Raw genomic sequence first — 15,026 nt, forward strand, 5'->3', positions numbered from 1 at the left:
TTTTATTACTATTTTAAATAATAATTTACACAAATTCAATATTATTTAAGGGAAAATATAACTAAAAACTTATAAGAATAAATTCAAAGAAAAAGAGAAAAATTTTTATTCTATTTGGAAGAATCATTTATCTACATTTTATTCTATTTTTTACTACAAAAATAGAACAGCAAACATTCAAAAAATTTATTATCATTTAAGCAAAAAAGCAAAAACAAATGGTCTCAGTTTATGTAGCATGAAAAGTATCAAATAAAACACTATATATAAATTTGCGTATTGAAAGAAACATTACATTTAATTTTGTTTATATATATATTTGGGAATGGTGTGAAGATTGCTTTATAGATTTATTGTGTCCGTCTGTTTGTTTATCGATTTAAAAGAAACTCAAAAAAAGGTTAGTTTCACCAAAACTTGTCCATTTGGCCAAATTATAGAGGACCTAAATAGTTTCGACAGGATTAGATTTGAAGTGGTTGCAGCTCAAATACTATTATTTTTTTTATTTTTGTGTTTTATCGACTTATTCAATGTAGTATTGATATTTTCTTTTACAAAAAAATACTATAAAAAACTATTTTACTTCAACAGAAAGTTTTCAAAACTTTATTATAACTATAAAAAATTAAAAGTAAATTTATTATAAATTTTTAGACAATTTTTTAGATTAGAATTAAATTTTGAAAGTTTAATAATTATTTTAATAATATTACAGTTATATATTAAAAGTTTGTAATAAAAATCACGGTTATACGGTTATGCTTTATGTAAAATTGAAATTTTTTTTAAAGTTTAAAAATATAAAATTACTATTTTTAGAATTTAAAATATACAAAATAGATATTTTTTTAGAAATTTAGAAAAAGAAAATTAACGCTTCGAGGCATTTATAAATTCAGACTCAAATCTTTCAAAGTGACACGTTGAAATTTTAACTTTAAAAATAAAAGATAGACATTTTTCGACATTACAAACACAAAATTTATAGTATTTAGTAAGTTAAAATGAATGTTTTTGGAAATTTAGGACAAAAATTAATATTTTAAAATATTTATAAACATAAAATTAGTATTTTTTTAAAATAAATTTAGGAGGATGAAACTGCTACTTTTTAAATGTTCTTTAAGGTAAATATTGCTATAACTTTATAAATACAAAAACTTAAACTATATATTATTGTATTTTACATTATTTATTTATAAAAAAAATAATATTTTATTAGATTGTAGAGCATAGTAACAACATTAATTCTAACAAATCTAATTAAAGGCATTGAACTAGCTTTCAACTTTTCGTTATTAATCTTTATTTTCTAAAATAACTTTTTCAATAAAAAAAAATTTATAAATATAAATAAACCAGAATTTAAATAAAAAAATAAATCATAATTTATTGAAACGATTTCAAAAATATAATTTTTTTTATAATTATTATTTTTAGATAAATTAAAAATATAAATATGCTACTAAAAGTTGTTTTATTAAATTTAAGGCTTTCAAAAGAAATTATTTTACTAAAATACAATAAATTTTTAAATTTTTCGTGTACTGTACTTAAATTTATTAATTTTTACAGATTTTTTTTATTATTATTTTATTTTAAAATCGAATTATTTAGTTTCAAATAAATTTAAAAATTGTTTTTAACGGAAGATATTGAAGTTTTCAATGAGATTAAATTCTTTATCTTCATGAATAATTTTTCTCTTCATCTTCATGAATAATCAATAAGAAATGATCACAATCTAAAGAAACCTACGCAAAGTATAATATTGATTATTTAAAAAATAAATAAAAATTATAAAAAAATTTTTAGAAATGAATAAGAATTAATTACAATTTTTTGCGCTAATAATTTGATTTTTCATTAAAATATCTCGAATTTTTGCCAGTTTTAATTATAAAATATAGGCCTATATTGTTATTTATTTCATTTTATAAATTTTTTTGGAAATATAATAATAATTACGTTACAGTTTTTCGAGTTAATAATTAAAACAAAGTAAACTTTTAACAGATATTTTTTTCTGATTATAAGAAATGTATATAAATTTTTTAGAATAAGGTAATAAATAATTGTTTATGAAAAAAAAAATAAAAATTCATTACAATTTTATACTGATAACATTAAAAAATCGATATTTTAAAAATGTCAACTGTCTTTTTTTATAATAAAAATACATTTTTTTTAGAAAAATATATATAAAAGTTTTTACAAATAAAGATGTGTGACAACTTTTCAGGCTAGTAATTTTATTTTTTGTCATAAAAAAAATATCAAAGTTTTGTCGTTTATAATACAGAAATTAAAAAATACAGAAATTTTGGAAAAAATAAATAAATTTTTACATGCTAAATAAAAATTTATTACAATTTTATAAGCTAATAATTTCATTTTTTATTAAAAAATTCCAAATTCTTGTCATGTTTAATTATAAAATCTCTATACTTATTAATTTATTTATCTAATTTTTTCATAAAATTTTCTTCAATTAATTTTTTATATTCATTACTTAATAGGATTGTTTTATAATATTATTTTTACTTTGATCATTTAAACAATAATAAATATTCTAGTTTTTATTATTTAAAATAAATAAACTTTATTTAAAGCAAATTTTTAAGAATTTGCCTTTAATGAGCTTCGGAATAATTTTTAAAAAATAATTATAAGGACGTCCCCATTGAATAACGTTGAAAAGATCCTTAAAGAATGTGAAGATTAAAACTTCTTTCTTTTTCTTAATTTTAGAAAAAATAATATTTTAATGAAATTTAAATAAAATAAAATAATATTACTTCTTTTTAGTAGAAATTTATTTTATAAATCATATTAGAAACTTATTTTCAAGGAAGAAAATAGATATTTTTAGAATTTTCAAGTATAAAAGTAGTTTTTTAGGGGTTTATAAGTATAGAATAGTGCGCTTAGAATATTAAAGAAAATTTAAAATATAAGGTTTAAAAATTTTAATATAAAAAAATAGGTTTTTGAAGTTTAGAAATACAAAATAAAGATATAATTCTCTCTAAAAATCTAAAAATAAGTGTTTTTAGAAGTTTATAAAGTATAAACTTGGCGTGTTTAGAAGTGTATAAATAAAAATTGGATATAAATAAAATATTAAAATAAAATGTCTTTAGAAGCTCATAAATAATTTAATATTGATAGAAATTTTTGAAATTTTAAAAGTAAAAATTAATTTTTTAGAAGTTTAAAGCTTTAAAATAATTACCTTTAGATGTTTAGAAATATAAAATTATATTTTTAGAATTTTAAAAGCGATAAAATAGTTGGTTTGAGAGTACTAAATTAGCATTTTTAGAAGTAAAAATTGTGTATGTTTTAAATGTTTATGAGTACAAAATCGGGATTTTTCAGTTTATAAATGTAAATAATATTTTGCAAATTTAAAGATAATTTTTAGAAGTGAAAAAATAGTAAAATCAATACTTTTTGAAGTTTATAAAATAGCAAATTGGCGTTTTTAGAAGCGTGTAAATAAATCATGAATGTTTTTTTAGATATTTAGAAGTACAAAATGGGCTTTATAGAACCTCATAAATAAAAACTAAGTGTTTTTAGAAGTGTAGAAATAAAACATCGGATTTTTTAGAAGCACAATACTTATTTATACTCATTTTACTCATCAAAACTTCAAAAATTATAATTATTAATTATAAAATAGCATATGAATTAAATTATTATATAAAAATTTATAATTTTAACATTAATTAAGAAAATATTTTTATCGAATTTTCATCTTAAATACGATATCTTAATAATGAAAAGTTGGGAAAATTATAATTAAACAGTTAATGTGTACTAGTAATAAATGAATTGTCTTGGAATATTCAATAACTATTCAAATATTTCAATAACCAAGGGCATTCTTCGATAATATTTTCTATAAAATTAAAGACAAATTATTTAGTTTTGATAAGATTTCCTGCAGAAATTTCAATTGGACATAAATGACAAATTGGAATTTTCTCTCTTAAAGATTCTAGGAAACAGCAGCTTTTCATCAAAACACCTGCCAGTGGCTGCTTGATTGACGATTAAATGAGAACAAGTGTATTATTGACATTACAAATTTATTGTGCTGAGATAATAAAGAACAAGTAATATAATGAAGATCTAAATATATTTAGAATAATTACATTTTATAGAATAAAATTAGTATTTTTGTTACTTTAGAATTTTTTTTCTAAAATAAAACTGGACATTTTTAGGAATTTTTAGAAGTACAGAAATTGTCTTTTTTTTAGAAGTTTATAAAGAATAAAACGGTTATAAATTATATTTATGAGAATTTATAAAGATAAAAGTAATTTCTCAGATGTTTAGAAAATAAAGTCGCGTGCGTTTAGAATTTTAGAAATATAAAAGTATGTTTTAGAAGGTTTATAAAATAAAAACTGGATATTTTTAAGATTTTGGAAATATAATGTAATGAAAGATGGCAAATATTGTCCGCGAGACATTGCCAAATTCAATGCAATAAAATAAATAAATATATAAATATGTTATTTGGAAATGTATAAAAACATTAAATCTAGTGTTTTAGATTAAAACAGTTTTATTTAAAGGTTGAAAAAGCATAAATTAATATTTGTTTTGAATTTTAGAAATGGAAAAAGCGGTTTTTTGGAAGTTTAAAAATTGTAAAATCAGGTACTTTTAGCGTTTCAAAAGTATAAAAACGTTTTCTTGGACTTTAGAAAACATAAATGGATATTTTATAATTTTAGAAGTATAAAAAGGTTTCTTAAAAGTTTAAAAAGTATAAAAATGGGCGTTTTTAGAATTTTCGAAACACAAAAATAATTTTTTTTTAATTTAAAATGACAAAATAATTTTGTGTAAATTCAAAAAAATCATTTTTTCGAATTTTATAAAACAAAATGATTATTTTAAAATTTAAAAAATAACAAATAAGTATTTCTAAAATGTAAATACAAATAGAACACTAAAATATTTATTTAATAATTATATAAAATTATCTCTTAAATGTTTTCAATTTAAAAATAAAACACAAAAAAACTTCATCTTTGTAATTTAAAGTGAATTTATTACAAGGAAACAATTAATTTAATTAATGAATCGATATTCCTTTTGTTTCACAAAACTTTTTTCTAAAAATGGCTTTCTGTTTTGAAAGTAATTAGTTGCAATACTTGACTTCAATTATATTAAGAAGTGTCTGAAGATGACATTCATTCAATTGATGATAAATTAAATTCGAATATTTAAAACAAAAAAAAGAAAAATTAAATTAAATAATATTGTTTTAAAAATAAACTTTTGCATTGAAATAACGTAACTTCTGGTTTGTACAAGAAGTTCCTGTACAGTTAATCAAGACCTCCTGCCCCTAAGGTTTCCACATTTGTTTTCCTCTTTTACCTATCTAATTTTGTTTTCGAGATTAATTAAGGAAAGACAGACGGACAATAGTGAGAATTTATAGGTCTATAATTTTTTTCAAATTGCAGCTTAATCATTTTGTATTAGTTGTAAATACTCTCTTTATAAAAATTGCATGATACTACTTGAAAATATGAGCTACATTCATAAAAAGGCTAGATATCTCAACTAAAAGTACGCACACTATTTGAGTAAACTGTTAATATATATAGTGTATTATAAAATATGTATAGCATGATGTTCAATTCAATTCCAAAAGTTTATACCATTAAGATCGCTCTTGTTACAGGAGTTACATAACATTTTAATACAAACAGAAAATCATTTAAATTTAAATATAGCTAACTCTAATTACATTTGACAGACTACTTGTTGTCTACTTGTCAGACCATCTTCACTTACGCATCTCTACATTAACAGAATATATGTAGCATGATATTATTTGAGTATAAATTACAGAAAGTTGCCGAAAATCACCTCCCAAATTTTACCAGTTTTATTTTAAAATATATTCACTTGTTATTTTCTCCATCTCTTGGGTCAATTTTGAAAAACAATGACCTTAAGTGACGTCACAATAATTTAGTTACGATTGTCCAGATTGTCCGTTGTGTGCTTGTTCAGAAGAAATTCAGGCTTTTGATTTAATGTTTGTACGTTGTAAAAGATTTAACATTTTATAATTTTATAAAACGTTAAAGAAACAATTATTTTGTAATACAAATTATCCTTTTAAACTTTCTTTCATGAATTACAGTAATAGAAAAGTAGTGTAGACCTATTCATTTACAAGTTTTGCCTCGGATAATCAAAGTTATACTGTATACAGTGCCGTATAGTTAGATATATTTATAAGAAAAACATTCATAATACAACATTGGTTTATTTGGCGCTTCTGAAGATACAGTAAAATTCCGATTATCCGAACGCCGATTTAACCGAATGTCCAATTATCCGAACCACCACTTGAGCTTCTTTCTCTCTCCCACTAAAGTCACACTGCAATTCTCTTACGTCCTGCGACTTCATGATCAGTGACGACCATTTGCTGTGACAAATCCAAATGATTAGTAAGATGCTACTCTCATATTAATGAAGAAATAAATACAGTATTGTACACGTACTGTATTTATTTATACAGCACAGTACGTGTACAATACTGTGCTGTATACCCTGTAATTTTCTTTCCATATTAATCCACTTATCTGAATTTTCGATTATCCGAATCACCTGTAGAATCAATCAATTCGGATAATTGGCGTTCTACTGTACTTACTTTACAAAATGGCGTACAAAATTACAATTACAAAATTATATGAAATCTCATTTCTGATTGCTCAAAACGCACCAATAAAATTTGAGATACTGGATTGGTGATATAAAAAATTTTTTTCATTGTTTTAAATTTATTCTGTAATGATCAATAAGTGAAAGTGTAAAAAATACAAAATGTTCCGTCTGGCGATTATAAATGTACGAAAATTAGCTTATGAGATTCAGTTTTTATGTTGTTTTACAGTTTAAAATGTTTTTTAATACTAAGAATATTAAATAGAAATAAGCGTTAGTGAATAATATAAATTAATTACATAGTAATTTCTCTATGTGCTTTAAATTTGAGTGAGTTGTAAAAGAATTATTCCCCCGAAATGGGCGCAAAACTTCATATAAACATCAATATAAACCAATTGTGTAAAGTGAAAAATCTGAAATATACATATAGAAGAACAAATATGCATCTAAATGAAGGAATAACTGAATTAACATTGTTACTCCATCTAAGAATTATATACACATTTTTGTTTAAACTGGTGCCATTTGCGCTACGAAATACTTGGAATCAATAGATTTCCCAACTGATAGTAAGTCTACTACTTGAGCGGAAAAAAGAATTCTATTATAAAGTAGTATATGTAACGTAAAATTACTTTAAAATGTGTTACAATATTGCTACAGAATTTCCAATCGGTAGCGCGCGTACCATTAAGAGAAATGTTAATATATTTTTAAAGTAATGTAGGTTAAAATAATAGTTAATGATTTAAAATCACATAAAATAAAATATTAATTTAATTTAGTTATAAAAATGTCATTTGAAATATTTATATAATTAAGATTTCTAATTGTGAATTGTCATTAGTTTTTCAGAAAATTGCATTAGTTTAATTAAAGATATGATAGGAATGTTTTACTAGGAAAATTGTAATTAGTTTTTTTTAATTAAAAATATATTTTTATAACTTAATTTAATAAATATAAAAGCAAGAGTTAGGTAATAAATAATGTGATTTTTATCATTTTTATATTTTTATTTTTACTGTTTGAAATAATGTAATTTTTGTTGCTTTAATAAAAAATTTTATGTTATTGTTGCGACATACTTATAATTTATTACTTTAACCTTTTATAGTTATAAATATACCGTCATTCTACCAAAAAAAAAAAAAAAACTATATTATTACTTGAAAATATGGTTTATAAGCTCAGAATATGACCATTTCTCAACCGGTAGTACGCGTGCTACGTTGCAGATAATATATATATATTATAAAATTACATTATAAAAATTATATTTTTTATATAGGCCTATATATTTTGGATAAATATATATAGTTGAAATTAATATATTATAATGTAAATTAGTCTAAATGGTTCTCCCAACTCGTAGCTGGCGATTTACTGATTAAAAGCAATTTTCAAAAACATTATCTTATTCACTAATAATTAATTAGAGTTAAGTTTTTCAGCTGGTAGATCGCAAGCTCCTGCTATTATTCATGAACGAATATAGAAAAAAAAGGTTGAGAAGTATCTAAACGTTGACACTGATAATCATTATAAAATATAAAAATCATTTATTAATCTCTACTGAGAAAAGTTTCTCTCAACCGGTAGATCGCGATCTGCTGATACTATTAGTAAAGTAGCAGGAAAGTAGCGAGTAGTATTATAGTTAGAAAAGATTGGAATCTAAAAATTAAAAGAAATGCTGTAATTGCTATTCAAATCGTTTTAAAAAATGAAAAAAAAAATATATAGAAATTAATCAGAGAAAGTTATCCCAACCAGTAGATCTCGATCACTTTCTGAGAGAAAACAGTTAGAAAAGATTATGAAATTTCTAAAAATAATTTTAAAAATTGTTGAGAAACTCAATTATAAAATTAGTTATTTTCTATAAAACTTAATCATATCTGGACCTAGGAAGAGGTGAGCGTATTATATTTATTTTATTCTTGTACCAATTTACTTAATAATAAATCAGTAATAAATTAACTTGTAGATTTAATTTATTAAACGATCAAGATAAATCTAATTAATATAACTTAAAACTTTGTTAAATCTAAATAGCATATTTTTGAATTTAATCTTCATTTACGGTCGATTAAAAATGAAAATAGTTTTAATATTAAATTGATTACAATTATTTTAAAATTAATGCAATTATATGCAATTTTAATGACAATTCGAAAAGTTTTGCAGTTAATTTATTTATCATTTAATGTTAAAAATTTGATTTTTAATTATATCTAATTATTTTGATTAATTTAATACTGTATATTCATTTTGTACCACCATCTTGGAGAGTTAAGCTATGAACAGGAATTAAAAATAGGCCAAAAAATAATAAAAATAATCATAAAATATATATATAATAAATTAAGGAATTTTTACGGAATAAAGTTATTAAAAAATCTAAAAAAAATAAAAACTCAGGGGTGAAGTATTGCATTGATTAATCTTCAAATAATGGTGATGATAACTGAAGTACCCAGCTTTATAGCTTCAGCATTTTTGAATGATGGATGAGGATGCTTGAAAGATTTCTACAAACTTCCAACATCATTATATGCAAAATAAAATATTTAATTTAAAAAAAGTACATTTTTAAAAATATATTTTTATTAATATAAACTTTAAAAAATTAATTATAAATATTTTAAGCTTAATGATATTGGTTTAAAGTGTTTCATCGGATAAATTTCAATGACGTTTATTTAATCTTTAAAATCTTCTTAGATTAGTTTTAATGAATATAAAAGTTTAATTAATTAAAAAGAATTAATCAAATATTTTATAAAATTCATTAAATTAATTTACATATAATCATTATATTAAGTTTATAAATATTGAACGATATAAATAGATATAGTACTTGTAAAAAATTTATAAGTATAAAATAAAATATACTTATTAAATAATTAGAAAGTGCCCTACAGAATAAATATATATGCTAGTATAGAAATGTTTTAATATAAATATATGTGCAGTCTATTCTCGATATAACGCCCTTCTAAATAGCTCTATTCTTCGTCAAAGCCCAATGAGTGGAAGAAAACTATTAAATGAATGATTTTTCATTGTTACCACTAAATCATGTAACTTTCAAACATGTAATTAGATTATTAATTATATTTAAAAATTATTTTTGATATTAGAATTTATCTCAAAGTTAGTTTACAGGTGTACTGTGCCTCACTTTAGAACGCTTGGGTAATACAGTAGAACCTCGAAAACTCGGCCCTCGATAACCCGGCACTCCGGATAACTCGTCCACACCCTGGCTGGGCAAAAAAATCCTTAGTTAATTAATTTTAATTATAGACAGCTTTATAAAAGTATAAAAGCTCTCATAAAGTATTTTTCTGAGGTCTGTCTTATCAGGTAAATTACTGTACACAGTGTATTCATTAATTTTCATTTTCATGTAGTAAAGGCTCTATGCCTTCATAAAGGACGTACTTTTCCTTTGTTTAAGGGTATTTGGGCAGTTTATTCTCTGTTGTATTCTCAAGTTAACAATACATACAAGTACAGTACACTATTTTCTGAGGAAACACGCATACTTATCCTTTTTTAACCCCATTCCCGATAACCCGGCATTTTCGCAAACTCGGCCACCCTTCGGTCCACATTAGGCCGAGTTTTCGAGGTTCTACTGTATAGCGCTTGCCTTACTCTTAAAGGAAAACCCCTAATTTTTCAGTTATTTTTATTTATTACTTTTACTTTTGTATAGTTTTTTAAGGTCTAGCGCTATTGAACGCTTAATAAATAATAATGTAAATTAGTTTTTAAGATTTTATATATACAAGTAAATTAGAAAAACAGCTGTGATTCGCTTTAAGGCTGTGTACTTAATACCAAATATCGTATAATATAGATGTATATTATATTTATATAATTATTTTGATAAGTATTATAAATAACTTAATATTTTAATTTTTCAAAAATTATATCAAAATTCCGTAAATTAGATTAATTTAATTTATTTAAGAAGTACTGTATATAAATATGAATTGAATTGAATTTAAAAAATAATTTTTAAATTCAATTCAATTCAATTCTTTATTATATGAACCTTAGTTCATAATTTTTCAATATAATTAACTCATTACTTATATTTAAAAATTATTTAATACATTAAAATTTACCTTAAAATACTGCATATATAATTTAATACAGTATTTATTGTAATTGTTATTATTTATAATTTAATTTATTTTATTAATTATTTTTAAAATTATATCAAAATTTTTGAAATTAAATTTAAATTTTTAAATGTATATATATTTTTTTCTTTCTGCTTTTTAAATTATGCAAATCAAAGTTATAAAAGTGGATTAGAAATCTTCCATTTAGAAGAAAAGGAGGAAGAAGAAAAGTTGAGTAGTGACCAAGAGGATCCTTAAATAATATCTTTGGTGATACAAAAACATAGAAAAAAGTGGCTTATCGGATATTGTTCTTAACTGAAACGAAAAGGATTTAGTACAGCTCTCTTTGACTTTCTCCATTTTCTGATTGGAAAATTGTATATAAAGAAATATATATAAGACTCATCTAGCTTGAAATAATATTACAACGCCCACAAATATATGTACATAAATATATAAAATTCACTACAAAATTTTAAAAATTTATAAATTTTTCTTTTCTTTTTTATTGTAAATAAATTCTATAACTTACATTTTATGTTAAACAAAAGGAATAATTGTAATAGATTTCATGACACTTCCACAATAATGGATAAATATATTGATATAAAACGCAGTAAGCTTATATATGTTTAAAAATAATTTGTCATAAAATTTATAATCTTCTGATTTGTAATGTAACTATTATAAATCAGCCCATATTGAATTTATGTAATAAGACCTTATTATAATCCTTATTATAACTTACAATACATACAAAATAATAAAAATAAAACTAAAGCAGGGCAAAATAATAATAAAAGAAACTTTTATAAGTCATAATAAGAGTGTTATTTACTATTATTACTTTATCCCAAATTGTTATTCTTGTTTTTATTATTTTTAATGTTTAAATAATTAGCACTTATCTTATTCTATAATATTTTATTCGTCATTTTCTGATATTTTTATTTACGTAAAATAAAAATATGATAAATTAAATAGTTTACAATATTGTTCATTTTATTTATTTAAATGTTTTTCCTTAAAATATAATAAACTTAACCTTCAACTAACTTGGAGCGGTCTGAGTAACCGTTAAGGAATTTCATTTTTCTACAATTTTCCCTCCTGAGAGCAGAGAAAATCATCTCTCTCTCTCTCCATACGTCTAAATAAACTTCTTCTTCATGTGTCATGCCCGATCCCCGGACGTCGGCGATCACCAAATAAATAAACTTACTGTCTGCTACTTTAAAAGTAATGTACGTGATAATCTGTAGTGGTTTTCGTTTTATTCAAGTTTGTGTTCTCGAACGGTCTCTGAAGCCGCTGCATGTATGTAACGTTACTAGATTTTTCGACCTGTACGCTTTAGCTGTGGCCAAAAAAGAAAATGGATAGACATTTTTCAGACACAGTTAAGACATAAAATAATTTATTTTGTGCATATAATATACAAATTTCTAATGAAAACATAAAAATAATTAATAATTCTGACATTATTAGTCCAAAATTCAGTTCAAACTTGTATAATCAATAACAAACGAAATAAAGCTCATTTCTTATCTTACTAAATTATATTCTTATCTTTAAAATTGAATAAGTCCTTTTAATTACAAATGTTGCATTATAAACGCAAATTAAACTATGCGATCTATGAGACCACACCATGTTACTTAAAAGTAAAAACGTTACCCATGTTGTTAAGGGATAATAATATAAATTTTAAAATATATACTAAAATACAATATTTCTAAAAATATTCAAATATTACAGTTTGTTTTACTTTTATAGGCATTTCAAGCAAATAATACAAATAAACAAAACGAACAATGCCTTAGAAATTTTGATCTCTCAGAATATCGTCAAGTACTGAGTGATGTAGCAGTATGGATATATCAAGCTGTCATTAAAATTATGGAGGAAAAAGTGCAACCACTAATTGGTAGAGTTAACTATTTAATTGTTTTTAATTTTATTCAAGTAATTTTTTTTACTTAAGTAATTTCTTATTAAATTTTATTTGAATTTATTATTATTATGCAAGTTAAGTTTTTTATTTGAATCTGAAAGAATATTTTTAATTTTTTTACATTTACAATTAATTTTTATAATCTTTAAGAAAAAGTTTATAGAATTTAATCATTTTTAAACAAATATTTTATATCTATTATTTATATTGAAATTTTTATTTGTTGGTATAATTTAATATTTTATTGAAATGACTGATACTTTTATTACTTTCATAATACAACAAATTTATTTCATGAGAATCATTTCTAATTTATATATAATTTTTTTTAGTGCCTGCTATTTTAGAGCATGAAGCAATACCAGGTATTTCTAGTAAACCATCAGGTATGAGAGGAAGATCATGTAGTGCAGCTCGTGAAATAGAATCATTTATAGAGCCTCAGAAAGCACTGGCTATGTTGCTTGAAGAAGTAAAAATTAAATAATAAATTTCTTTGAAATAATGAATTGATGATGAAGTAATTAATATTGTAATAATTTATTTTTCATTTAAATTTCAGCTAAACTCTGTATTTGTTATTCTAAGTGTGCATGGTGTAGATCCTGAACTTACATCTCAAGTTTTCAAACAGGTTTAGATTTATTAAAATAAATTTTTAATATGATTTTTTATAATTGAACAATTAATTCAGTAAGCCCATTAAAAATTTATTAACATAAATTTTTTAATATTGTTACAGTTATTTTATTTTATTTGTGCTGGAGCACTGAACAATTTATTATTGAGAAAAGATATGTGTCATTGGTCCAAAGGCATGCAAATCAGGTAAATTTTCATTGATTTTTCATATAACCAAATACAATAGACTTATGATCATCCAGCCTTCAATTATCTGGCCTGTGTATTATCTAATTCACTTGACTACATATAAATAATTTATCATTATATAAATTTAAATGAATAGTTTTGGTTTTATATTAAAATATTTTATGGATATATAATATTGTTAAGGTTTTTATTTATTTATTTATTAGAGAGAGCAAGATTCTAAAAATGTTTAAATAACCCTGTAACCAAAATTAACTGCTTCAGTAGATATTAACACTCACAAAACTTTTTACAGCAGCAATAAAACTTTAATAATTAAAATTTTTGGTCATTTTTAAGGACAATTCTCAGGTTATAAACTTTAAATCAGTTGATTTAGAAATGTATCAGAAATAACATAGAACATAAAACATAAGAACATTGAATCAGTTTTAAATTGAAACAAGAAAATAATAAAATAAAAGATAAAAATAAAATAAGTAAATACAAATAACAGATAAATAATAAAATAACATAAATAAATGATATAAATACAATTAATACATATACAATATTCATGCTTCATAATGCTAAAATTGTCACTTGATGATATTTTTATTAAAGTAGGAATAAAATTCCTAGTCTGCTTATTTTGACATTTAGTATGAAATTGAGTTACAAAGCACATTTCAGGAAAACAGCAAAATGTCTAGCTCCCTTGTGATGGTAGTCCCATGCACCAAACGCCTAACAATTTCATCACTTCATGTAGAAAGTTCAGGCAGAAAAGTAGGAAGTGATGTTGAGAACCAAAGGCAATTCTTATGCAATGCTGCCCTGTGTTTCCAGATTGAGGAATTTTTTGATGTGTCTTTATTTTCACTTTGATCTTTTTCCAGTAGACTAAAACAAAATCTTTGACATGACAGAACATGTGAAACTGTTTAAACATTGTGATAAAATGTGTTATCGAGAATTATTCATTAAAAAATTATTCAAAAATGATTCCTGTTGCTAACTTTTAAGTGATGGCTTAACATGTTACTTTTGCTTTTTATACACCAAACTGATAAGGCTACCAGCACCTGTATTAATTAGTAAATAAAACTGGTGATAATAAATAATTTGAAGTGGTGAGAAAAAATTAAAAATTGACAAAATGGTTGGTAAATTTTTTAAAAACTTTTCCAGAGTGATTTCTGCATATAAAAGATGTTAGCTGTAAGGGCACAAGAAAGATTAAAAAGGGAATAAAAATAACATAAAAGAACAAATGCAAGTGACTTTAATTTAGGAGATACATGATTAAAAAAACAGCCATCCAGGTTATACAGTATCTATCTTGTACCAAGCTCTCCATACTGAAGATAGCATGTTTTGATCCTTGTAAA

The 15,026-nt window shown here is 22.6% G+C and overlaps 1 protein-coding gene across 1 annotated transcript; it reads left to right on the plus strand.

The window, feature by feature from the left end:
* The first annotated feature begins 12,642 nt into the window (after positions 1-12,642).
* On the plus strand, positions 12,643-14,069 carry LOC111632528 (unconventional myosin-Va-like). The gene is made up of 4 exons (XM_023376969.1): positions 12,643-12,798; positions 13,158-13,297; positions 13,388-13,459; positions 13,568-14,069. The coding sequence occupies exons 1-4, from the start codon at positions 12,771-12,773 to the stop codon at positions 13,655-13,657; spliced, it is 330 nt and encodes a 109-aa protein (XP_023232737.1). The 5' UTR covers positions 12,643-12,770; the 3' UTR covers positions 13,658-14,069.
* Positions 14,070-15,026: the final 957 nt, after the last annotated feature.

This window comes from Centruroides sculpturatus, unplaced genomic scaffold, assembly GCF_000671375.1.
Source record: "Centruroides sculpturatus isolate CEXI.00-Female unplaced genomic scaffold, Cexi_2.0 scaffold714, whole genome shotgun sequence".
In the NCBI taxonomy this organism is placed as follows: Eukaryota; Metazoa; Arthropoda; class Arachnida; order Scorpiones; family Buthidae; genus Centruroides; species Centruroides sculpturatus.

Bases quoted from the DNA above. Each gene is read 5' to 3' on its own strand.
- LOC111632528 (XM_023376969.1), top strand. From the start codon at position 12,771: ATGGAGGAAAAAGTGCAACCACTAATTG. The intron at 13,298-13,387 runs GTAAAAATTAAA...TTTAAATTTCAG, and splicing joins TGGCTATGTTGCTTGAAGAA to CTAAACTCTGTATTTGTTAT. The intron at 13,460-13,567 runs GTTTAGATTTAT...ATATTGTTACAG, and splicing joins CATCTCAAGTTTTCAAACAG to TTATTTTATTTTATTTGTGC.